Source organism: Pelobates fuscus, chromosome 8, assembly GCF_036172605.1.
Source record: "Pelobates fuscus isolate aPelFus1 chromosome 8, aPelFus1.pri, whole genome shotgun sequence".
NCBI lineage: Eukaryota > Metazoa > Chordata > Amphibia > Anura > Pelobatidae > Pelobates > Pelobates fuscus.
The window spans coordinates 92696519-92722602 of record NC_086324.1 but is presented as its reverse complement, the minus strand read 5'-3'; the positions used below and the strand labels follow the sequence as shown (position 1 = coordinate 92722602).

The window sequence follows — 26084 nt, the reverse complement described above, 5'->3', positions numbered from 1 at the left end:
TGTGACCTTGAAAATCTAAACTAATTTTACCACATGACAGGAGGCTTCATATTTGCATATCTTTCTTTACTGAAAACTCCAGCAGCATAGAAACAGTAACAACCAATCAGAAAAAAGATATGGTGCCCATAAAAGGCCCTGTCTATGACATCACTTCCTCTTTCTTTGCTGCTCCAGCCTACAACAGGTCAGAGTATTTTTTGCCTCTCTAATATACTTACATGATTGTATTTTATTATCACTCTGTACTTAATATTTGTATTTCCTTATCACTTTGTACTTAGTATTACCCCTGGCTGCCTATCCTGTCTCCCTGTTCCCCCATTCTTAGTGTGTCTCCTGCTTTCGTTTTATGCTCTTTGCCTCCTTTAATCCCTATTCTGTATCTGGCGGTCCGCGGGCGTCGCGGCTGCCCATGCTGCGCTCGCTGCGAGGACCTGCCCTGCTGACGCTACTGGGGACTGTGTGGGGACGGGTGGAGGGTAGCCGGGGCTGTTTGCGTTTTCGCCGCGGTTTTTTCTCCTCACTCGCGGCCGCGAGCGAGTCCTCACTGCACACGCGGCCGGCGGCCATCTTGGATCTTGCGGCTCGCGAGACCCACGACGGCCGCCTTCCCTGCTCTCACGGTGGCTCGGGAATCACCCGATCACCGCGCCCTGCATCTCCATTAACCCCTTCAGGGGTTCCCCTCTCAAAGGCATGCTCATCCATTAATGAAATGTATTTTTTCCTTTCTGCTGTGCACTGACACTTGGATATAATCCTCTCATTGTGCCTTACACTGGAATACATGTATATCGAGCATGCACACAATCTGAATGAATTTCTGTACCCTACAACCATACAGTATCACTATTACTATACAGAACTATTACTATGCCCTATACACGATCATTCTGTATCACTGTACCCTATGAAGGACACATTATATTACTGTACCCTGAAAGGGCATATTGTATCATATTACTGTACCCAGAAAGGGCATATTGTATCATATTACTTTACCCAGAAAGGGCATATTGTATCATATTACTGTACCCTACAAAGGGTCATATTGTATTACTGTACCTGACGGTGCAAATTTATGTGGGTGTCCTCTGGGTATTTTTTCATGGCACACCACCTGGGGTGACCCCCCAGATATGCATGCAAGGTCACTGACAGACCATTACCGTGGATGTGGGTGTCCTCTGGGTTACCACGGCACGCCACCCGGGGTGAACCCCGATCATATGCACGGAGGCCCACGCCTCAACTTTACCTCTGCTTACTACAGACATATATGGATGTTTAAACACTGCCTGTCAGTTTACACTAAAGCAACAGTACCATGCTGGATACGATTTGACGGCAGGTCCACTAAGGAAACTGAGTGTAGTGCGTAGTACCCTTCACAGGGATACACATATGTATGTTTACTGTGCCTAGTGTACATATTGAACGTGGGTGTCCTCTGGGTTATTTTTTTTTTTTTTTTTCATGGCACACCACCTGGGGTGACCCCCAGATATGCATGCAATACTTGCTGGGTACCAATAATTATAATGTGGGTGTCCTCTGGATTACCATGGCACACCACCTGGGATGAACCCAACCGAAAAGACGTGGGTCCTGCGGCTGTAGACCTTATGGAGACAGGCTCCACGCACCTCTATAATAGCCTGTATAATTAAAAACCGTGCATACAGCTCTGGCGTACATTTGTGGTGAACCCGGCTAACCTGACCAACACCACTACCAGTCAGTCGTGCCTGCACCGCGGCTCTCAGTAGCCAGACTAAACTGATAGAGGTGACCCCTCTACATTTGACATGGGTATTCATACTCTCAGACAAACTAAACAGGCAATTCAAACCATTTTACCTGGGTGATCCCCAGTTCTACCAGGAGTCTAGCACCCCTACGTGCTGATCCTCAAACACTGCTCCCACTGACTACCACTATCTCCCAACAGGACGGGAACGAGTCATAGTGGACACTCTCAACCTTCCCAAGTTTTTCTAGGCAATGACAAACGCCGCAGGAGCGGCCTCAGCGGAGAAGGTTCTGTATTGGGCTCTGCCCCACACCGCTTGATGGAGGCCTCAGACCCACAGGCCTTCAAGCCACTAAGGTCAAGGGCAAGACGCCCATCAAACAGACCAAATATGCGGAGCACCGGGAACCCAAACCCCGTCCGCCACAATCTTCCGACAAAGAAGACTACTACCCACCACGTACTTTGGACATGGTAGACAAGCGACACGAAGACAGCTCGCCGTCTGAGGAAGTGGAATGGCAAGACCTACCCCACACTTCCTCGACGTACATTAGGGAAACCTTACTCTGTGACGGCGGCTGAGGCAGAGATAGCAGTAGCAGCACTAAACCAGAGTAGCCGAAGACGGACCGTTCCTGGACGAACACTATTGGCTGCGCAACCCTCTGGGGATGGAAGTATGCGCACGCCTCAAGGCCAATTACCCCAGACCACTGCTACCAGACGCTATTGGACTTAGGAACGACAAGAATTCGGCTAAAAAGCACAAGGTCTGCTATTTGACGTAGTGTTCATTGCAGAACTCAAGAAACACGTAAATATATTCAAGTCTTCCACACCCCTACGGGGAGAGATGTTTTCGGGAGGACTGGTCGGTAGCGGAACCGAGCCACCAGCCGCTTCTGGGCGACAGGTTCCAGATCGTATACACAGTCCTCATAGTTTTCTTACTCGCTTCTCTACTAGTGGGTCAACCTACATAACTAATGTTTCCAATTTTGTGACCGACAGCCTGTCTCTGTTTTGCAGAATTGGGAGACGATTACCAAAGTCACCTGGGTTCTCCAGACATTACAAGGCTATTTCATAGAGTTTTTATCACACCCGTTCAGGTCGCTCCTTCGCCTCCATTACGCGTGCTGGCGGAACAGGAACGCCTCGTGGACTATGAAATCCGCACCCTCTTCAAGAAGGGCTCAATTCAATATGCACCGGAGGAGAAGGCTTCCTCAGCTAATTTTTTTCCTGGTCAAGCAGAAGCCAGGGGACTACATCAATGGAACTCCTACGTGGTATACAAACACTTCAAGATGGAGGAAATTCATCTTCTACAGGACCTCATAAGCGATAACGACTGGTTTACACATTTGGACATCAAGGATGCACGCTTGTCGGTACCCGTTGCCCTGGACTGCCGAAGTTTTCCTCCGATCCCAATGGTGAGGACAAACATGGCGGTTTACGACTCCGTGGTGCTCACAAAGCTACTAAAACCAGTGTGAGCACACATCCGTGAATGTGGGTGTGCGATGCCTCGTTTACCTGGAAGACTTGCTAGCCCTTTACGAATCCAGGCTACGATTGCAGACAAATTTGTAATTCACTTTCTGGACTCCATGGGTTTTTGTAGTACACAAACAAAGATCGCTTCTCCATCTCAGTTGGGCCAGTTGCTCGGTTTCGACATCAGCTTGGAGAACTACGTTCCGCGTCGGTCTAGGGCAAAGATCGCCTCTATAAGGATAGATGTCAGACACAATCTAAGGTTGGATACGATTCCTCTCAGGATACTTGCCGGATTGTGGGATTCCTCCCCTCCTCTCCTCCCCCATACAAGCTATATCCCCTGGCCCACTACACTACAGGGCCATGCAACAACTGATGGCGAGATACCTACGCACCGGTCACTCACACGACCACTGGATCCCACTGTCAGCAGAAGTGTGGACGGAATTTCGATGGTGAGTACTCCACATACAGACTTGGATTGGCAAAACGATCCTTGTCTCTTCCTCCGGACGCGAAGCGGTGGATAAAACCGACAAACATGACCCAGCTGTTCTCCACAATAGCAAGGGTTCTTCGATACACACGTACTTCGATACACACGTACACACGCTTCTGCTCATGACACCCCTCGGGCAGATCAACCGTGGTTCTCGGATCGCCTGGAGATGTCTCGCGAAGACCTCTACTACTCCCTACCTTCCTTCTACTTCTGACGGGACCTCGAGGGGAAGATCACTCCCTTGTCAGGGAAGGACAACTGGCACTAGTGGCCTGGACGGTTTCAGGGGCTCCTGGTCAGTCCACGACATATTGCATCAACTAGACCTTCCATGGGATTCATAGGCTCCCGGGATTCCGACCCCTTTACCGCACCTGTCCCACTGATCCTTACTATCTGTCACACCTGGTCTCGTTGGGTCGGTCATATCGATCCCTCAACGTGATCTGACCCACCATATCGGCGGCGCATGTTCCGGTACAGGGCAGACCAGTAGGTCAATATACACTGGTTTGTCGACTGCTACGGGGTGCCGAATTATCGAGACCCCTGACACCCAAGTATTCACGCCTCTGACAGGTGGATGTGGTTCTGAGATTCCTTAGGGAATGGCTGGACTATCCTTGTTTGTCACCGAAGCAACTTTCAGCCAAACTAGCCCTCTTATTATGCCTCGACTCATTTAGATGTGTGGCGGACGTTAGGGCTTGCGATATGGATGGTTTCTCTATCACACCGGACGGGGTTGCCTTTACCATGTCGAGACGAACTAAGTCCGATTCGTCTTCAGTGTCATACCCATACTTTGTGTCAGACAACACACTATGCGTGGTCAGAACGCTAATGGGTATACCGATATCTATATCCCCCTTCGAACTCATTCGACGGGTCACCTCCTGGCTTTTTACGTGAACCCTCATGGACCGGTGTGTACCGCAACACCGGCCAGATGGGTCCGCTGGCTATTGTCTTTCGCGGGCGTCGAACCCTGTTTCAGAGCCCACTCGATCAGGGGAGCGGCGGCCACACAAGCCTTTTCGGGCCGACGCTTCCCTAGCCGACTTTATACGCTGCGCGGACTGAACGCAAGAAGTACGTTTAGAACGTTCTGTTTTCGGCAAACATCTCATGCTTCCTTCACATTGGTCAATTCTAAGCTTTAAAAATGCAAATATGAAGCCTCCTGTCATGTGGTAAAATTGAAGATTATATTAGCTTTAGTGTACTAATAATCTTAATTTTAGTAATGACAGGAGGCGAATATTTCCCACCCTATAGGATCCCTCCCATGTTTCTCGTTGAACAGAATATGTCCTTTATGTTCAGGAAGGTAAGTACGTATGGTTTGTATGTTTGCTACTTAGATCTGTATCTTGTGGGCCTTGTATAGGTTGAATATTAGACATGAACCTTGCATTATGTTGTGTTTATAGATTCTTAAATATCATTGCTTTAGAATAAATATATATTGATATGTTTCACATTCTAATGTTCGTTGGTATATCAGATGCTTAATGCTTATTGTATGCGGACAAGTTATCACGCCAGAGACCTTTCACCTTTTTCTTTTTCTTGCAGCGTGAACGTCTTCTCATCGAGACAAAGATTCACCTTCCATACCTCTGCATCGCGGAACTATGGAGTTGGATATTCTAATATGTTGTTGAACTGTTGACGTGATATGATTATGTTTCTTGTTGTTATTTATTGTTTCGCTTCAAAGAAAGAGGAAGTGATGTCATAGACAGGGCCTTTTATGGGCACCATATCTTTTTTCTGATTGGTTGTTACTGTTTCTATGCTGCTGGAGTTTTCAGTAAAGAAAGATATGCAAATATTCGCCTCCTGTCATTACTAAAATTAAGATTATTAGTACACTAAAGCTAATATAATCTTCAATTTGCAGCTCTCTTTTACAACCATAATAATGTAATAATAATAATATTAGATGGAGAAAATTTCTAAAAACAAACCAAAAAAATAACAAACCTTGTTGACTAAGATGATTGGAACTGATTGCAAACAAGTGTAGGCTATATTTGTTGGCGCTATATAAATATAATAATAATAATAATAATATCAAACTTGTGGTATGAATGACAAACATTTCTCCCATATATAGACTAGAGAATACTGTTAAAGGACCACTATAGGCACCCAAACCACTTCAGCTTAATGAAGTGGTCTGGGTGCCTGGTCCAGCTAGGTTTAACCCTTTTTTCTATAAACATAGCAGTTTCAGAGAAACTGCTATGTTTATATTAGGGTTAATCCAGCCTCTAGTGGCTGTCTCGTTGACAGCCGCTAGAGGCGCTTCCGCACTTCTCACTGTGAAAATCACAGTGAGAAGACGCCAGCGTCTATAGGAAAGCATTGTGAATGCTTTCCTATGAGACTGGCTGAATGCGCGCACGGCTCTTGCCGTGCATGCGCATTTAGCAGAGGAGGAGGAGAGTCCCCTGCCTGGCGCTGGAGAAAGAGTGAAGTTTAACCCCTTCCACCCCCTAGAGCCCGGCGGGAGGGGGACCCTGAGGGTATGTTTTCCTGGCACTATAGTGGTCCTTTAATATAGCTCAAATTTCTAATGAAACATTTTACTGTTATTTATTTGACATTCTATATTGTCTAATATGTTTTACAATTTGCTTTACATGTGCCTTATTATGGATGTAGAAGGCAAACACATGTATCAATAATGATTAGGTAAAGAGAAAGGTCTTTTAAACACTGTATTGACATTATGACAAGGCCACTAGCATCTCTCTCTTGAAATACTGGATGGGAATGATAGGAACTGTAGTTGTGATCTGGCAATCTGATATGTGATCTAAGCTAGAATATCTAATATTATTATTATTATTATTAATAATATTTATATAGCAACAACATCTGTCTTCTTGTAAATCATTGGCACGTAAATCATTGGCACATAAAAAGGTTAAAAACTCACCGATTCCACCGATTGTAGCGCTGATCTTTCTGGGTCAGCACTCCGCCTCCTCCGACATCAACTGATGGGGGGACCTAATGCGCATACGCAGAAAGCGTCACTTGCGCATTTGGTCTTCCCCATAGGAAAGCACTAAACCAATGATTTGCTATGGGAATTTCACTGACGCTGGATGTTCTCTGGTAAACAGCCACTAGAGGCTGTCTTAGTATCACAGTGTAAACACATTGCAGTTTCTCAGAAACTGCAATGTTTTATATTGCAGCACTAAGTGGGTAGGGACACTGCACCCAGACTACTTCCATGAGAAGAAGTGGTCCTGGGTGCCAACAGTGTCCTTTTAAAAGGGAACAGCCTTTTTTTCTGGCATTTACACCATTGAATAAAGCATTGACAATTACCTAGAATTTGTATTAACCGTTTTCATGTGATGCTCTGTTTTCTTTAATTTTTTTTTAAAAAGATTTAGCAAATGACTTCATACCCTGAGTCAACGCAAATCCAAGTGAAGAGAAGAAAAGGACAGTATCCTGGTCTCTGAATGCTTTATCTTTGCTAACTGCCAGGTTCACAATACAGAGCTCAGATCAGTGATTGACAGGGGAATAAGGTGGAGGCACCCAGTGTGGATTTATATTTTTAACTGTATTTTTTCCCACCTCTCAAATACCTATTTGTTACATATAGTGATAAACAAACGCAGTGTTAAAAATCCTAGTGATTGATAGTTCCACCTTTCAAATTTTACATTGAGAGTGGGTAGATAATATAAATGAGGGCAGTGGAAGTGTAACTTAAAAAATAAATAATATATATACACTACAGTATATTCTGGAAGTTAAATACGGCTCTGCTGTTGTTTTATGTTTGCAGTGTTAACTAGCCAAAATGAAAAAGCTTACTGTTTGATGTAAACATAAATAGCATATTTGGAATTAAATATATATTCTATATACACGAGGATAAACTACAAAAAGCTTCATATTTCTAAAGAGCTGTGTGGGGTTTCATATGATGTGTCTTTCAACATCAAAACAGCATTGGGGAAAAACGATAACTTTAATGAATACATAAATATGCTGCTTCTCACGGAACAATTAAAAGAGCTAATTAAGAGAATTTTCCACAAATGAATTTCTGAACATGCAAATTTTACCACCTGCTGTTTAATGCAGCAATTACAATTTTAATTTGATTAACGATCAATATGAAATGAAAGGTTGAGAAAACGCACTGCTTATTTTTATTAAAAGTTCTGGTGAAAGATATTTTTTTTCCCTGCTCTAGTTATGTACGCCGCATATGCCTTTACCAACAAGGCGTCTGTCTGCTCACTATGTCAATGTCACTTACCTGGAGTACCAAACTGGATGCAGTTTTCAAGAGTTCTCACAAAGTCAGGGTCACTTAGCTTAATAATATGAAGGCTGTTGGCCTTTTCCATATTCTTTATCCATTTGTTTGCTTGACCCTGTGGATCAATCATCAGAGGCCACCGTCTCGCGTTCCTGTAATTGTATTCATATACACACTTAACAATGCTTATTTATACATTTCACACGTTAAGCCTTCAGTCTGCTTTGTGGTTTATCGAATTTTGCCTTTCTGACCCTCAGTCAAAACAAAGGCATGAATAATGCAAATGCAGATAATGGTGACAGGCAAGTTTTTAATCAGTCCTACTTTTATAGAAGGAGATAAGGTGAAAATAATCGGATGACATCTTCAATAATGAATCCTTACATAATGGAAATTAAAATATAATTAGAATGTGCTTTACCTTTCCATTAGCCTGGAAAGCATTGGGCAGAAATAGCAATCTCTGATGGGCTTAATTTAATTAACTTTGCATAAAACAATAGCCATTGGAATGTATCATTATATAAAAATCTATACACAGTTTAGATTAAGAGTACATTTAACTTCCTTCAAGATGTACAAAGGGATGGGCTATAAACCATAACAAAAGATCCTGTGTACATTGCAGCAATGGGAATGGGCATTCATTTTTAAAATGAGAATGCATTAGCTATGCATTACCTTTTTTAAACCATCTGCACTTAAACAAAGTGGCTCTACTTATTGTGTAGTAGAAGGAACACGTGTATTTAAAATATACGAAAATGTTGACATAAGGATACTATGTCTGTAAGAGAGCCTCAATATTGCAGCTCTGTCTTAAACAATGATGCTCATTTTAGGTTTAGTGAAGTGGTTTAGGGATCCAGCCAGGTCATTTTGATTTACAGGAATGTAGGATAAGGGGTAGCTGCCTTCAGTGTGCAGTGAAATCTAACTCTCTTCACTCTCAGCAAGGCTTAAAAATTGATAATAGGAACAATCTACAGCACCCTAAATGGAGATAAGCCATAAGCCTAAGTCTCCCCTTAAAACTATGCAACTGCAACCCATATCCTCTTTGCTGCTGGGGCTACTGTTTTTAATTAGCCCCTAGCAGCAGTTAAGTCCTCTCAGACCCCCACTGCTGTGTGGTATGAGTTGGTATGGCTAACTCAGAGATACCCTCTGTGTTGGCCATACTTCCAACGGGGAGTGAAGCCACGTGCGCTTGGGCTCTCATTCAGTTTGAAAATGACTTAACACTGAACATTGAGAAGTGGTTAAAGGTGTCTACAGTGTTCCTTTAAATACAAAACATGTAGAACTGCACAAAATACACTGTGACAAATGTATAATAGTTGTATTATACTTTATAGTTATATATACCGGTATATAGTTGTAAAAAAAAATCTGTGCAAAATTTTAAAAACCACATGGAGTGCTATGACTAGCATTTAAATATCTAGTCTATACTTACAATAACATGTCTCCGCAGGCCTGCCATCTCTTAGACTCATAAAATAAAGAACTAAAGTAAATTGCACATTTAAATGCATGTAGCAGTGGGTCTCTAAGAGCAGCAGGAGGAAACTAATAAGAGATGCATGCAGGGAACTGAATAAGAACAGTTTCAGTAGCAAGGTTTCCTACAGTCTCAATATGTCTAGGTCTAATAATATATTATAAATAGAAACACAGACAGACAGACAGACACACACACACATACACTTATCTCACTGAACATTAACACCATAACACAAACACTAAACATTAACTTCTACACTAAAGAAACACTAATACTTACACTTGTTCTAACCCTTACCTAAAAATATCATGTTAAAGATACAGAACAGCAATCCATGCATTATGGGAAAATAATCCCATCAACGAGTTCCAATGACATAAGGTTGAGTGATTTATAAATGTCTCCAGAAACCTCAGATGTGATAGTTAATATAATATAGTGTAATGTAGGGGGTTAATGTTTAGTGCAGTGAAGGAATTAATGAGGAAAGGCAGTGCTTACAATGCTGCCTCTAGTGGCTGTCATAGGTAGCTTAACATTATAACATGTTATGGTGCCTTGAGTCTACTATTCAATGTTAAACCGGTTTGTTTACTGTGATGTCTGACGCCATTGCGGGAGCAGACCAAGTGGTGCAGAATAGATTCCTCCCACCGGGCCACATGTTTGTCCCAGTTTGCCTGATATTAGGCCCTAATACTATTGTATTCCTAATGCTATACTGCCCAAGTACTTTATTGGACTTAGGACTCCCTTAAAATAAAATTAGACAAAATAAAAAAAAAGGGTTTACTGTTTTCCTGCGCCGAGACTTCCCCAATGCTTTTGCCCACTCCACCTCCTGTGATGTCATTGAGGCTTAATTTCCTTTGAGATCTTCCAAATCAATTTTCTCCATAGATGAGCATTGGGAATGAGATGCGTGTGCGTGGCACTCGCTGCGGACATCCAATCATATGTTCCTCATAGAAAAGTACTCAATTCAGTGCTTTATTATGAGCGGCATTTGGTCACATGGCGGAAAGTTTAAATCGGTTGTTCCACAAGAAGCAAGAAGACGGCCAATTTGTATAATGTTTTACATTGCAGGGTTAAAGCTGTACGGCCACTTTTACCAGACTGCTTCATTGAGAAGAAACTAGTTAGTAGTCCTTTAACTGGTTTCCATATAAATAACACAATTAACAAAAGCCACATTTTCCCTGGTAATTATCTGATTGATCTAATACATGTCTGTTTCTCTTGGGTTTATAGTTCAGTTCATTTTCACAATATTCTGTCCCCAGCTTTTGCATTAATGCATGCAGTCTTGTTTCCCTTCAGTCAAGAAGATTTTATAAAATATTGCGAACAGGTATTTCCCACCACAGTCATATACTGCTGATCAGGTTACCTAATTATAAAATGAGAATTTAATTCACGAAGATGGCAGTGAGAGGCATTCTCTTGTGTCCAGCAATCAAAGCAGTCTCCATTCATATGAATAGCATGATTAAGAGCATTTGATTCAGAGACATGAGCACACATTTTGACAAGAAGTTTAGTTTGGCAAATCACAATATGTGACAGTAAAATATATTATTCTAAAATATCTGGCACTGTGAGTAGTAAAACTAGATAGATGGTAGTAAACAGCCAGGGTCACCTACATCACAATCCAGTAGTAGAAAATACTACTTATAGTAGCTGCCCATTTAAATGCTCATTCTGAGTCTTTGAATCTAAGAAAAAGTTATACTAAAACATATTATTTTTATATGTCCTATGTGCCAGCAGTAAAAGGGGCAGGCCCTCTTGGGTCCACCATGTATCTATCATGGTTTTTTCCATACAAAAAAGTGTGCCTATAAAGTACATTTAATGTGTTTATAAATTAGCTTGTCAAATAAACATATTTTGGTCTGGTTGTAAATGACTGCTTTATTTACATGAATCAGTATCAGAAGCTCATAAAGACATCGTAACGTTTATGCAGGAGACCCCCCCTACCCTTTGACTACACCTCCAGCTTCAAAATACAGAAATAAAAGCATCACTCCACTTGAACGTCTGCAGGTTTTGCACAGAACTGCGCAGAACAGAATTAATAAAGAATCCACATACCCTGTTACTTGAAATAAAAGGTTGTTCTCTAGCAAGGATCGGGAAAGGAAAAAAAAACATTTTGGACTGTGCTAGTGTATAAAGCTGAAAAACATATCTAATGAGCTGCTTACTCAGTGTAAGCTCAGTTATACAGATGTGCTCTGCTACATCACTTCTCTAGAAAATATACTATTGAATAAAACATTACAAATCATCTATAACCTGTGTTAACTTTTTTTCAGTCTTTAGCAGATTTAGCAAATGGCATCATAATCAGTACAGGCCAGGCCAGGCACAGTCAGGCCACATATAGCAAATAAGGAGAATCGACATTATTTCTGTTTCTCATGTTCTCTACGTGCTTTCTCTGTGTTGTCTGCCTGGTACAAATGAAGAGGTAAGATGGGGTTCCCTAGCTGAGTATTGCAAGGAGAAACTCAGTGTATGGAATCTCCAGGTGCAAATGACTGAGCTTATAACAGTGATTAACAGTGATCCAAGATGCAGGATAAAAAGATTCAGATTTCTACAGCTAATTTTATTTTTCAGACTTTACAACCACATATTTGTCAGAAATAGAGGATAAGTAAGTATAATATTAAAAATCGTGTCAAATGACAAGTTCCCTTTCCAAGTGCTGTTTACAGAACTGTTTTTGCATAGCATAAAAAAAATCAAGTATTTTTAAAAACACGCTGCTAATCAAATGTACTAGAAAGTGCTGATAAAGTGGATGCTGCTTTGTTCAGAACCTACACATCAGCATTTCCTGTTATTGTACATGTTCACTAAATCACAAGCTTGTCCGTACAAGTCCTCTGGGGCAGCACTCTCTGGATAAGGAACGTGTGAATAATAGCACAAGTCACTCTTTGACTTGCAGTTTCACATGGGGTACTAATTTCAGCAAAGTTAAAAATAATTAATAATCGTAATTTTTGGTACCTTCAAAAAACAAATCATGTTATACCAGTCTCATGATTAAAGGAGCGCTGTAGGGTCAGTGAGAAGACGCCAGCGTCCATAGGAAAGCATTGAGATTGCTTTCCTATGGACTGACTGAATGTGCGCGCATTCGGCGAAAGAGGGAGGGGAGTCCCCAGTGCCGAGGGAGCCCGGCACTGGAGAAAGGTAAGCCTTTAACCCCTTCCTCCCCCTAGAGCCAGGCAGGAGGGGGGCCATGAGGGGGGGGAGGGAGGGGAGGGGGGGGAGGGGGGGGAGGGAGGGGAGGGGGGGAGGGGGGGGAGGGGGGGAACCTATTAATACTATAGTGCCATGAAAACAGGTTTGTTTTCCTGGCACTATAGTGGTCCTTTAAATAAGTATAAAACTCACCTTTTTCCCATAGCTGCATATGTCCGCTGGTGCTGGTTCTACCCCCTTGGCCAAGATCCTCAGAAATATTGATCTCAGCTAATTCAATGATTTCCCATTGTGAGGGTATCGGACATGCGCAACGAAAAACAGCACTGTGAGAATCAGCATCTCCTCATAGAGGTGCATTTACTCAATGCATCTCTATGGGGAAAGTTCAGCGCCTCCATGCAAAGCGTGAAGACGCTAAACGTCAGTGCTGCACGTTGTGCAACGCTGACCCAGGAAACCCCTCTAGTGGCCATCTGAGTGACTAGGGACTAGGCAGTAATAGAAACACTGCCTTTACATTAAAACATTAACACTGTGTTTACATTAAAATGCCTGCAGGGATAGACCATTTTCACTAGAACAACTACAATAAGCTGTAGTTGTTCTGGTGACAATAGTGTCTCTTTAACACATTTTAAAACTAATTAGATTTGCTCTACTTATATCACAGAACAAATGTCTTTAAATGTGTCAGCCCACAAATATGAATAAATTATATGAACTGTGTAGCACTTACGAAATAATGATTCCATTATCAGTGGAGAAATTGTCTGAAGGTAGACCAGCAATATTCCATGCTCGGATTTTTACAGGTTCTCCTAAAGTGCTTGATAGAGAAAAATCTTCTGAGCAGTGTATGTTTTTACTTTTGCAAATTGAGGTCCATTCTTTTGTTTGCATCTAAAAAAAAAAAGACATCATTAGAGGATGACATAAAAAATATCTAAGGCCACTGTAACTGATAGCATCTATATAGAAATATAAAATGAAATTTGCTTAATCACCTGCAAACCAAGGATGTCTTATATCAAAACTCATTTGTGTTAATAAATTGAAGCTCATCTGTTTGGACACTTGAAGGAGAAAGCTGATGTTATGATATTGATCACTAAATAAAATCCATTTTTATTCGCCTATACATTTGTATTTTTTTCTCAGTATGTACATTGGGTAATAAATATAAAAGAAACATATTGAAACCAATGTGGCTTAGTAGGGAAGTATAAAAAGAGATTAAAAATAAGAAAAGGCTTTGCTTAACTTTAGTTACACACTCAGGAGATATGCACCCAAACAACTGAATAGCGATGCACAGTATAAGATTAACTAAGCTTGTATCTAACCACGTTAATACTCAACTACCTTTAAACATAAAATGTGTGCTAGATATCTCAAGTACCTCTCTGTAGGCATGTGCATGGGGAAAAATGTTTTTGGTTCGGTTCGACATTCCGAAATTCGGAATTTTCCCATTTCGGACTTCGGCAATTCGGCACTTCAACACTTCGGAACTTCGGCACTTCGACACTTCGGAAATTCGGTAATTTCGGAACTTCGGGACCTCGGCAATTCAGCACTTCGGCAATTCAGCACTTCAGCAATTCGGACATTCGGAAGTACCCGAATGTCCGAATTACCCAAAATTCCTCCGAATACATATTCGGACCGAAACAAATTGCACATGTCTACCTCTCTGTTCAAATGTCTAAAATGCGTTGGAGGAATGCCTATGGGGTACCTCGCAACCGACTGTTAAAAGCTTATGCACTACAAAAATAAAGAATTAAAAAAATAAAAAATAAGAAAAGGATATTTAAAGCATTTAAATCTGACAAATCAGAGCCATCCTATATAAGATATAAGGAAGCCAATAATGCTTGCAAAAAGACAATTAAAGTGGCTAAACTAGAAAATGAGAAATTGATAGCCAAAGAAAGCAAAACCAACCCCCAATTTTTTTTTAAGTACATAAATTCTAAAAATAAAAATAAAAAATGAAAGTGCAGGTACACTGGAAACAGAGATGGGTCTGTTAGTTAATGAAGACCAGGAAAAGGCAGACATTTTAAATAACTATTTTTCTTCAGTATATATTAATGAGGATCCTTTGGCAAGAGATATGCAAATGATTGCTGCAAAAAATTTGCAGGTAACTTGTGATTGGATGACTCGTGACAAGGTGCCACAGCAGTTAAAGAAAATTAATGTAAATAAAGATATGGGGCCTGACGGTATTCACCCACAAGTACTTAAGGAGCTAAGTGTTGAAATAAGTGAACCTTTGTATTTAATCTTTCAAGATTTTTTTATTTCAGGAATTGAATCAGAGGATTTGAGGAAGGCAGATGTTGTTCCTATATTTAAAAAGGGTTTTAAAATCCTTGCCTGTAAATTATAGACATGTGAGCTTAACTTCTGTGACTGGGAAAGTATTTGACGGGCTATTAAGGGATAATATTCAGGAATTTATTAACTTTGTTATTAGCAATAATCAGCATGGTTTTATGAAACATAGGTCATGTCAAACTAACCTAATTGCGTTCTACGAAGAAGTAAGTAGAAGTATAGATCAGGGTGTTGCAGTGGATGTGATCTACTTGGATTTTGCCAAGGCATTTGATATGGTTCCTCACAATAGGTTAGTCTTCAAACTAAAAGAAATTGGTCTAGATTAATATTCTTGTTCTTGGGTAGAACATTGGCTTAAGGATAGAGTCCAACAAGTTGTCATTAATGGTAATTTTTTAAGCTGGACAAAAGTGGTTAGTGGTGTCCCTCAGGGTTCTGTTTTGGGACTGCTTCTATTTAACATATTTATAAAAGATCTTGAAATAGGCATTGAAAGCCATGTTTTAGTGTTTGCAGATGACAAGACTTTGCAAAGTAATCAAATGTGAGCAGGATAGTGCTTTGCTGCAGAGAGATTTAGATAGATTGGGGGGCTGGACACTAAAATGGCAGATACAATTTAATGTATTGAAATGCAAAGTTATGTACTTTGGGGTAAAGAATGCACAAGCAACTTAAATGGTAGTGCATTTGGGATAACAACACACGAGAAGGATTTGGGAATTTGTAATAGACAACAAATTAGGCAGCAATATGGAATATCAATCGGCAGTTGCTAGGGCCAGTAAGGTTTTGTCATGTATAAATAGGGGCATAAATTCTCAGGATGAAAATTCAATTTTGCCTCTTTATAAATCGCTGGTAAGACCACACCTTGAATATGCTGTGCAATTTTGGGCACCTGTGCTAATAAAGGATATCATGGCACTAGAAAAAGTGCAGAGACAAGCTAGAAAATTGATAAAAGGAATGGAGAATTTGGGTTATGAAAAAAGGTTAAAATGTTTTAATCTCTTTAGTTTGGATAAATGGTGCCTCAGAGGCGATATGATAAGATTATACAAATATATTCGGGGCCAGTACAAACCATTATCTGGAAATCTTTAATAAACAGGACTATACATAGGACACAAGGTAACGCATTTAGACTGGAAGAAAGGAGATTTAGTCTAAGGCAAAGAACATTTTTTTTTACAGTAAGAACCATAAGGATGTGGAATTATCTGCCTGAAGAGGTAGTTTTATCAGAGTCCATACAGATGTTTAAACAGCAATTGGGTAAATACTTGCAAAAACATAACATACAGGGATATAATTTCTACTTAGTGGGGCAATAGCTGTTTGATCCAAGGAGATGTCTGACTGACATTTTGGGGTCAAGAAGGAATTGTTTGCCAGTTGTTGCAAAATTGGAATCGCTTCAGACTGTTTTTTTTTTTGCTTTCTTTTGGATCAAAAGCAAAAAGAATATGTGAGAAAGGCTAAACTTGATGGACACAAGTCTCTTTTCAGCTATGTAACTATGTAACAATGAATGATTACATCTTAAACATTACATTGTAAATGCCTATCAGCAGTGGTGATTCTTATTAAATTTGTTCAGAAGGATGTTATTATAAATAATTAATAAACTATGTATAGATAATGCGGATTTAGAGCTAAACTTTGAGCACATAGGGCATTCTCATACCAATAATCCATTAAAGTATACAACTAACAACTATACAGGGATCAGATGGAAATATAACATAAAAAAGAGAGAGAAAACAAACAAAATAATGGAGCAATAAACTAAAACTGATGGGAACAGGCAAGATCACCACAAAAGTAATACACTCACATTGTACAGAGAGTGTTCCTGCACTAATCTGTATTGGGTGGGTCTTTTTAAGGCGACACCTGCCTATAACCTAACAATCTTCTCCAGTAAAAAGGGCATTCTCAATCATTAGGCAGGTTTGCTGACAGCAAGAAGCTCAACTGTAGAAATCACAGTTTCTGATTACTTGGCAGTGTTCTATGGTCAGAGAAACATTATTTTTCTTTTTAATCATTCCAAATACGATGCACCTCCACGCTGGCTGCCTTAATTCTCAGCCTGATGCACATGTCAAGAACATAAGCTTCAATTTAATATGTTTGGATAAACTTCTTAAATGAGCACAACCTGTTAGAAAAACTTTTCAAATTATTTATTTACAAAAAGTCCCATAGACTTTCTTGTATGTATTATTGATGATGACGCTGCTGCTCTCCAGACTGGTTCTAATATGAGGACGTGCAGCATCATCTGAGTACATCCTGTAGTCTATAACATCATTAAAAGCTGCTCCTCGTTGTGCAGGCGCACGTGATGATGCAACATTTGAGCAAGTGGAGTTGCGATCTGGGGTGGTTTGAAAAAGAAAGAGAAAGGAAGCAGCGAGACCACTGAGAGAGTGAACGCCATAGATTTCAAGTCAGGAGTTGAGTACAGTTTTATGGGACATCTATCTGACAGGAAGCTGCAATAAAGTCAAGAATAAGATCTTAGAAAGACAATGATAGAGGAGGCTAGGGAAGAAAGGATCAAGGCGGCTGAGCTTTGCGGATATAAATTTAAAAGAGGAACACTTCGTCTAAGGCAAAGGAAAGGTTTTTTTTACTGTAAGAACAATCAGGATGTGGAATTCTCTGCCTGAAGAGGTGGTTTTATCAGAGTCCATACAGATGTTCAAACAGCATCTCGATGCATACTTGCAAAACAGAATATTCAAGGATATAATCTTTCAATGTAGGGTAATAACTGCTTGATTCAAGGATAAATCTGGCTGCCATTCTGGGGTCAAGAAGGATTTTTTTGTCCTAGCTTGTTGCAAAATTGTGCTTCAAACTGGGGTTTTTTTTTTTTGCCTTTTGGATCAACAGCAAAAAACAGGTGTGAGGAAGGCTGAACTTGATGGACGCAAGTCTCTTTTCAGCTATCTAACTATGTAACTATGTAACCATCTGTGAAGCGTACAGGACTATAGGCTTTAAAATGCTGATCTAAGTAATATATAATGGCATATCTACTGTTTGTAACTAATGCTAGAGGGAAACACAAAAGGATTGTAATTTCTACATTCATAATCCAAATGGGATAACAGAATAATCACCATGGCCATCAACATAATGTAATTAGAGAACCAACAGGGATGAATTAATCAAAAGTTTCATTATCAACCCTGAAATTATTCCGTTTGTTCTCCATGGTTGTTTAATTACCAATGTCTTTACTAACAGGGCTCATGTTTGTAAAGCAAATTTTCCCTTTTTAGATGAAGTTAGAAAATCTGACTTAGCTGAGTATGTTTGGAAGAATTATGTGTGTAGTATTTAGAAGCCCAATTTATTATCATAATGTGTTAAGTATATTAAAAGTAATATAAAAAAGCACACTTTATTATCAGACTGTAGTGTCATGCTGAAAGAAACCAAATATTGATTTCACCCATGCTATGCTGCATGAACCTATTATTTTTTAGAATTGAAATTGTGTGTGTTTGACCAAGTCTCTATTGTGCTTTTTCCATCCATGCAGTTCTCAATTCTCAATATTTATCCATGCCTTCCAACATTCCCAATTTCAGCGGGACAGTCCCCATTTTAAGGGTTCTGTCATGCCTTTCTAACCTTGTCCCCAGGAAGCATAGCACACGTTTGTGTTAGCACAGTGTGTGTACATTAGACAAGCTTGTGTTATGCTGCTTAGGGCACTAGGATCCTGCAGACAGCACTGAAACAATGCCTGACTTCTTTTTATTGGCAAGCAGTTTAACGTGCATTCATGCCTTACTGACCTCTGGGTGGACAACCCGATTTCTGTTTGGGTGGTGCCAGTAAAATTATTTTACCACACCCACCAGTGTCTCGCTTCTTGGGAGTTGGGATGCAGATGTTGGGAGATATGTTTTATTTCTCATTGCTGACATGATTTCTCCTTAATGGCCATACATCTATCTCTCTTATCGGTCACATCATGGAAAGTCTTGTTTTATAAATAAAGTATGTGTCATATATAGTGACTGATCTAAAAATAATAAAATAAAAATAGGGGGTATATTTTGTTTGTTTTAGGACCTGTAGTCTGCTTATATGTACTAGGGCTGTAGTGTGCGAGAGTGTTTATAGGCGATTTGGTGTTTGTATATAGGGGATATATGGTGTACAGTGTGTATGTGTGTGTACAAGGCCTTTAGGTACCCTGTATGAAAAATATTCAAAGAGCCTCTCCCTGGCCACCCCCCCTCCCCACCATCCAAAACTTGCACCATTTAAGAAAACAGCATTAAACAAACTAAAGTTTGTCCCTGTTATGCATTTCGGAGCCTGAATGTTAATTAAACCTAAAAAGGTTTCTGCTGGCTAATGATGCCCCAGTGAAGGTGCCTGAGGTGGAGTTACACCTCCAGAAGCAAAGGGGTACAATTCTATTTTTATGTTGGAGGTGTGAAGTTTTACTATGAAAACCTGCACATACAGACTCCAGGCACCGTGACCACTGCAAATCACTAACATGGTCATGAAACTTGGAGTAACCCATTAATGCATAACTCACAATGCGCACAATTAGTTCTAAGGCGTAATTCAAAATATGCTATACTTTTCTGTAAAGATCAAATGGGAAAGTACAGATGAATTATTCATTATTAATAAGTAAACCAACAATATGCACACAAAAAGATCTTGGAAGGGTTGCAAAGTGGATAAATTTCAGCGAGTGATGTATTCATAAACTTGCTCCACAATATATCTAAATGCATGTGTCACATCTGTTCCCTCTTCATTCCTACCCAGGTTACTAACCTCAAAAAAAAGAAGAGCTAATGAAAAATGAATTAATACAATCTAATAGGAGAACACATTGCACTGTAGCCAAGGACTCATGATAAGGGCTTTGAAATAAGGGACTATAATTATAGCGGCTAAAGCCAAACATCTTCCAAATACAAGGTAAACACTTAAAATCATAAACACAATAAATTAAAATTAACCCTACACACTTTAAAGGAACACTGTAAGGTCAGGAACACAAACGTATTCCTGACCTTATAGTGTTAAAACCACCTTATATCCCCCTTGCCCCTCTAAATATAGTAAAATCTTACTTTTGTTCAAGTCTGTTGCTGATGGCTCTGCCCCTGATGTGCCTGCTTAGCTTACATCATCATACATGAGTCTCTGAGCTTATTATTATTTTATTATTCATATAGTGCCAGCATATTCCGTAGCGCTGTACAATGGGTGGACTAACAGACACATAATTGTAAACAGACAAATGAACGCACAGAAACTGAAGGGTTGAGGGCTCTGCTCAATGAGCTTACATGCTAGAGGGGGGGGGATTGAAAACCCGCTAACAGTTTAAGTGATATGCATTCCTGAAGAAGTGTGTTTTCAAAGACTTTTTGAAGGAGTGGAGACTGGGTGAAAGTCTAAAGGAGAAGGGAAGGGAGTTCCACAGAAAAGGTGCAGCCCTGGAGAAGTCTTGGAAGCATCAAAGGGCTTATCACAATGCTTTCCAATAGGATTGGCTGAGACTGTCAAGGAAATAGATCAGGGCAGAGCCAGCACAAACCAAACACAGCCCTGGCTAATCAGCATCTTCTGATTGAAATTCATTTAATCAATGGATCTCTATGAGGAAAGTTCAGTGTCTCCATGCAGAGGATGCACTGCCACAGGAAGCACCTCTAGCAGCCATCTGAGGCGTGGACAGTGAAGGTATCCCTATTCTGTAATGTAAACACTGCATTTTCCCTGAAAAGAAAGTGTTTAATGCAAAATGCCTGAAGGGAATGATTACACTCACTAGAACAAACACAGCAGGTTTTTCTGGTGACTATAGTGTCCCTTTAAGTAGCTTTATGAAACCTATAAAAATAATGCAATGTTGGGGGCGTATTCTTGAAGCAGAACTAAGCGGACGCATGTCTGAGTGGCCTATAAACTAGCAATTTTGGCAGTTAGCCCACAATCACACAGTTCAGAAACCACAGAGCCGTCCCTGAACCACTATGTCCCAATCTAAGGGGAAGAGACAATCGGACAAGGCAGACAAAAGTGTATTTTTTGCCTCACGGACGCCGCTAGGGAGGACTGCCATGCTACAGGAGGACACCCAAGATGGCGATGAGCCCAAGCAGGCCCACAAGACCCCCGACAGGGATGCCTTCTCACCATAGAGGTGATGAAGACTATGCTGGATGACATGTCAGCACGATTGGAGACCAGCTTCTAGACCTTGATCAGAGACCTTCCTAAGGATCTCCAGGAATTGGAGGTGAGAACCGCCATGACTGAATCCAAGATGGCGGACCTCTCTGAGGCCCAAGAAGGCATGGCAGGAGAACTGGAACAACTCAAAACACAGATGGCGGCATATCACACCAAGCTAGCAGACATTGAAGACAGTGCCCACCATAATAATGTGCAGATCCGCGTTGTCAACAAAACTGTGAGACTCACAGACATGGCGGCTTACTTAAACGGCCTGCTCAAAACTCTGGATATAATACAGTAAATGTGAAAATGTCGATAAATCCTGTGGAAATGTCAAAATCAAAATGGAAAGTATGCTTTTACTTTTACCCCCTCCTCCTTTTCCTTTATGTACCTTAAGTTTATAACCAATAACAATTGTCAAATTGAAAAAAAAATAATGCAATGTTAAAATATAGAAAGAAAAGAACTCCTCTGGAATCTCAAGAAAAAGCCTTCAATAAAGAGGCAATTATAGCTGTACATTCTCCCAGTACTAGTAAAAAACACATGGTGAGGCGCAGAGACCTGCCAAAAATAAACATATTGACTAAAAAAGACCACCAGGAATATACGTATACTTAAAGTGAACACGTCTTCCTTTTTTTTAAGTTTACATAAATCATCCCAAAATACATTAAATACATCATATCACAGAGATACAAGATGTGTTCAATGTAAAATTTTGAAATAACCAATGGGACTATTTGCTCACCTTCTTTACACTTCAGTAACAGCCACCTCCGGGCCGCCCTTTCTCTGTCTGCTGTCTTCTTTCGTGGCAAAGCTGTGTTTTATGTGTGGGAGATGGGCAGGTGAGGTGTGACAGGGCGACGGAGTATGTGGCAATGTGACAGTGATGAGTGTAACAGACTCACTCTGCTGGTGTTCAATCCAATGAAGTCCACTCCATTATACAATGGCGCATTCATCTAAAATCTGCAACTCTTGGGTTGAACATCGTTCAAATACACCCCTGAATTCCAGGCTTTCTTTTAGGCTGATTTCACTGTATGGATAACATAAATAAACTCAATTCTTATCCCGCATTTACACTTTCTTTTTAATCTCTCCCTTCTTTATTTTCCCTTTATACGTATATTTATTTTACGTTTCTATGTTTCTATAGTCTTTGCATACTTTAACATGACTATGTATTATTTCTACTTATGCATATCAGTGCTGCTTCAGATTCAATCTGTATAACCCGAAAGCTTCGATACTATAAATTGTACAAATGTAATTATTTTTGCAGAGAAAGAATTAAAATAAAAATACTTTGAATTTTCTTCATTGTTTCTGCTCACTCAGTGGCAACAATGAAATGGCTGAACAGCTTGTAGCTAACTAGAGCTCTTCACTAAAAATATAGCATATAGAGTGTTGTTATCCTCATGATACGTTCACAGAAACCTCCCATGATGCTTGTGAAGTAGATTTGAAGTCTAAATAATACAAGTATTACATATGTAATGTAGACTTAAAACAACAAGCAACAGCCATAGCCAAGCTTCTGACCAATTTGAGCACAAAAAATTATGGACAGAGAAGTCATGCACGTAGAATTGGCATAATTGAGGTCATACATCACATTTAGATTGTGTTCACATTCCACATCACCAGTCTAATCTTATAATATATTCATCCTCACCTTGGGGTCAGCGGCCGTGCATAATGTTAATGGACGCGGGCCGCTGCGGATCAACGGCTAATTATACCCCCAGGTCAGCTCACGTGATTGACGATGTTGTCGTGCACGTGACATCACGCACGCACCGTGCACATACGTTTTGGGGTCAAAGAGCGATCTCGGCCAATTGGAAAGGTAAAGCAGGTATTTAAACCTAAAATTACCTTTCCTTATTGCCCTGTCGTGGTTTCCCTAGTGGTTGTCCGAGAGTGAGTTCCTGATTCAAGTTTCTTCTGGTTTTTGACTTTGATTTTGACTTCCCTGTATTTTGGTATCGCTGACCTCTGGCTTTCCTTTATCGTTGTGTCCCTTTCTGTGTCCCCTGACCTCGGCTAGATTCTTTGGTACATTAGTCCAGCCATTCTAAGGCCCGGTAATATGTTACCTATTAGTCATCTGTATGACACAATACTACGTGCTGGATCATATAGTAATCCTGACAAATCTAACCAGAGTCTGGTCTGAATATCAGCAAATGATCTATGAAAGGGGACTGATAGAGAAGTAATTTGTCCTTTCAGAGTACTAGTCAGGGATATAATTTCTAATTAGTGGGGTAATAGCTGCTTGATCCAAGGAGACATCTGACTGTTATTTTGGGGTAAAGAAGGAATTTCTCCCTAGTTTGTTGCAAAATTGGAAGCGCTTCAGACTGGGTATTTTGCCTTCTTTTGGATCAACAGCAAAAACATATGTGAGGAAGGCTGAACTTGATGGACGCAAGTCTCTTTTCAGCTATGTAACTATGTAATTATGTAGTCAATAAATCTTTATCTATGTATAAGTAGTCCTAAAGGTCTGGAAGTCTTCCAGTATTAACGGTATTAAAGGCATTGTAACCATTTTATCTCAGTGAAGTTGTTATAGTACCTGGAGTCCTCTGGAGCCATTCTCCATTCACAGTTAAATAGTTTGACACTAAATGAAAGTCCCATTGCACCTGTGCTGCAAGGTCTTATGAGAAAGTTTGCATAGCAGTGACTAGCTGTTAATGTCAGTGTCAGATAGATAGATAGCTAGAAGACATGTACATTCGTTATCAAACGAATATGTTTTTGTCTGAATTTTCGGACTTTTTCTTATTCGTTTACTATGACATAAACGAAAGTCCTACATGCAAATTATATACGAAACGAAAGGGCAAATGCATTACCTTTTTGTTTCAGTTATTTTGTTTAATAGACTCCGTGCTGCAGGAGAGTTAACGCCCACAGCACTGAGGAGAAACAAAAAACCTGGGTCTCCCTGCAGCAGGAGACTTAACCCGTACAGGTAAGAGTCTCCCTGCAACCCTGCACGGGTTAAATCTCCCCACACTGGTGGCTAATGCTATTACTAGCTCTCCCTGCACCGGGAGACTTCACTGCCGGTGTATTCCGTGCTGCGGGAGAATTAACGCCCACAGCATGGAGGAGAAACAAAAAACGCTGGTTCTCCTTGCAGCCTGAGATGGGGCGCACGCGGGGGGCACTATGTCCCCCCCATTTGAGTTATTTGGTTACTATGAGCGTTTACAATAAAATGATAACTTAATAATTAGATGACTCAGGTGGAATGGAGAAAGTGAAGCAGGTTAGTGAGGTGTGGGGAAGGACAGTAAAGGAAGAAATGTAACAGTTATTTGGAATACCTTCTTGAAGTAGTACGTTTTTAGTGACTCTTGAAGGTTGGGTGAGAATCAAATGGAGACTAGGTAACAGTGGGAGAGGGTGGAAATTCCATAAGAATGGTACAGCCCTAGATAAGTATTGAAGGTGAGAGTTGGGAGTGCATTTGTGACCAGAGGATAGCCTTGGTTCTTTTGAAGAGTAAAGGGGCCTGGATGGGACATAATAGTGAGGTAGTGGGTAGTCCTATGATGTAATTTGTAAGTAAGGACCAAAAACTTAAAGTGAACCCTAATCTTAGGGGAATCCAATGTAAATACTGACAATGCTGTGTGGTGTGGGAGTGGACAGGAAGTTAAGTCCGGCTGCAGCATTTAATAAGGAATGTAATGGGGAGAACAGGGAAAGTCACCAATGAGGAACAAGCTAAGAAAGAAGTACAGACTGAGCACAGTAGGGAACAGGGACAAAATATTTAGGAAACACCAACAGAAATTAGTTGAAGGAGGAGGAAAGTCTATGTAAAGGAATTCTAAAACATTGTTGAAGGAGCGTGAAGATCAGGGAGAAATACAAAGGATAAGTGGCCCTTAGGTTTTACAGCAATTAAATCACGGATCATTTTGTTCAAAGCTGTTTCAACAGAAAGGTGAGTGTGGAAACACATGCAGCAGCAGTTACACCTGCTGGACTGTTCCAATTTGTTATCCAGGAGCCAGAAGCGGTTATCAAGCTTCTTTTGCAGTATGCTTATCACATATAACATTTTCTATTTGTAAGTGCATTATTTTACGTGCATCTGCTAAGTGGTTTTGGTATAGTACACTATAGGAGGGTTTCTTTTTAAGCTAATAAAGTGTTGACACTCGTTATATACAGTACATGCATGTACATTCCACTGTGTCTCACACTGAAGTAATATTAAGGCATGAGTTTTATGTCACATATCAACTCCTATTGTTTCTTTTTGTGGTTTACACTGATCAGCCGCAACATCAAAGCCATTTGGACTCCACAAGACCTTGAAACCTGTCCTATGGTATCTGGCAAAAAACACATTAGCAAGCAGATCCTTTAAGTCCTGCAAGCAGGGCCGGACTGGGGATACAAAGCAGCCCTGGGAAAAAAAATCTATGCCAGCCCCATAAGTCATTGCGCCATATATTGTCGCATGTAATATGTAAGGCGGCTATGTCTTGCCACCCCAGATGATTGAGTAATTATATATATATATATATATATATATATATATATATATATAGCTTTTTCTAATATAATATATTGGTCCTTTCAGAGTAAAATATTTAATTATACAGTAAGCATACTCACATGCAGACACAGA

The 26084-nt window shown here is 40.4% G+C and overlaps 1 protein-coding gene across 1 annotated transcript in view; it reads right to left on the bottom strand.

The window, feature by feature from the left end:
- The window catches only part of DNAH7 (dynein axonemal heavy chain 7), a 261702-nt gene that overhangs the window by 76513 nt on the left and 159105 nt on the right, over positions 1 to 26084 (bottom strand). The window contains exons 46-47 of the mRNA XM_063430168.1: positions 13551 to 13714; positions 8071 to 8225 (exon numbers count right to left, since the gene is read on the bottom strand). Of these exons, the coding sequence (XP_063286238.1) occupies positions 8071 to 8225; positions 13551 to 13714 (319 nt within the window). The remainder of the gene's footprint in view (positions 1 to 8070; positions 8226 to 13550; positions 13715 to 26084) is intronic.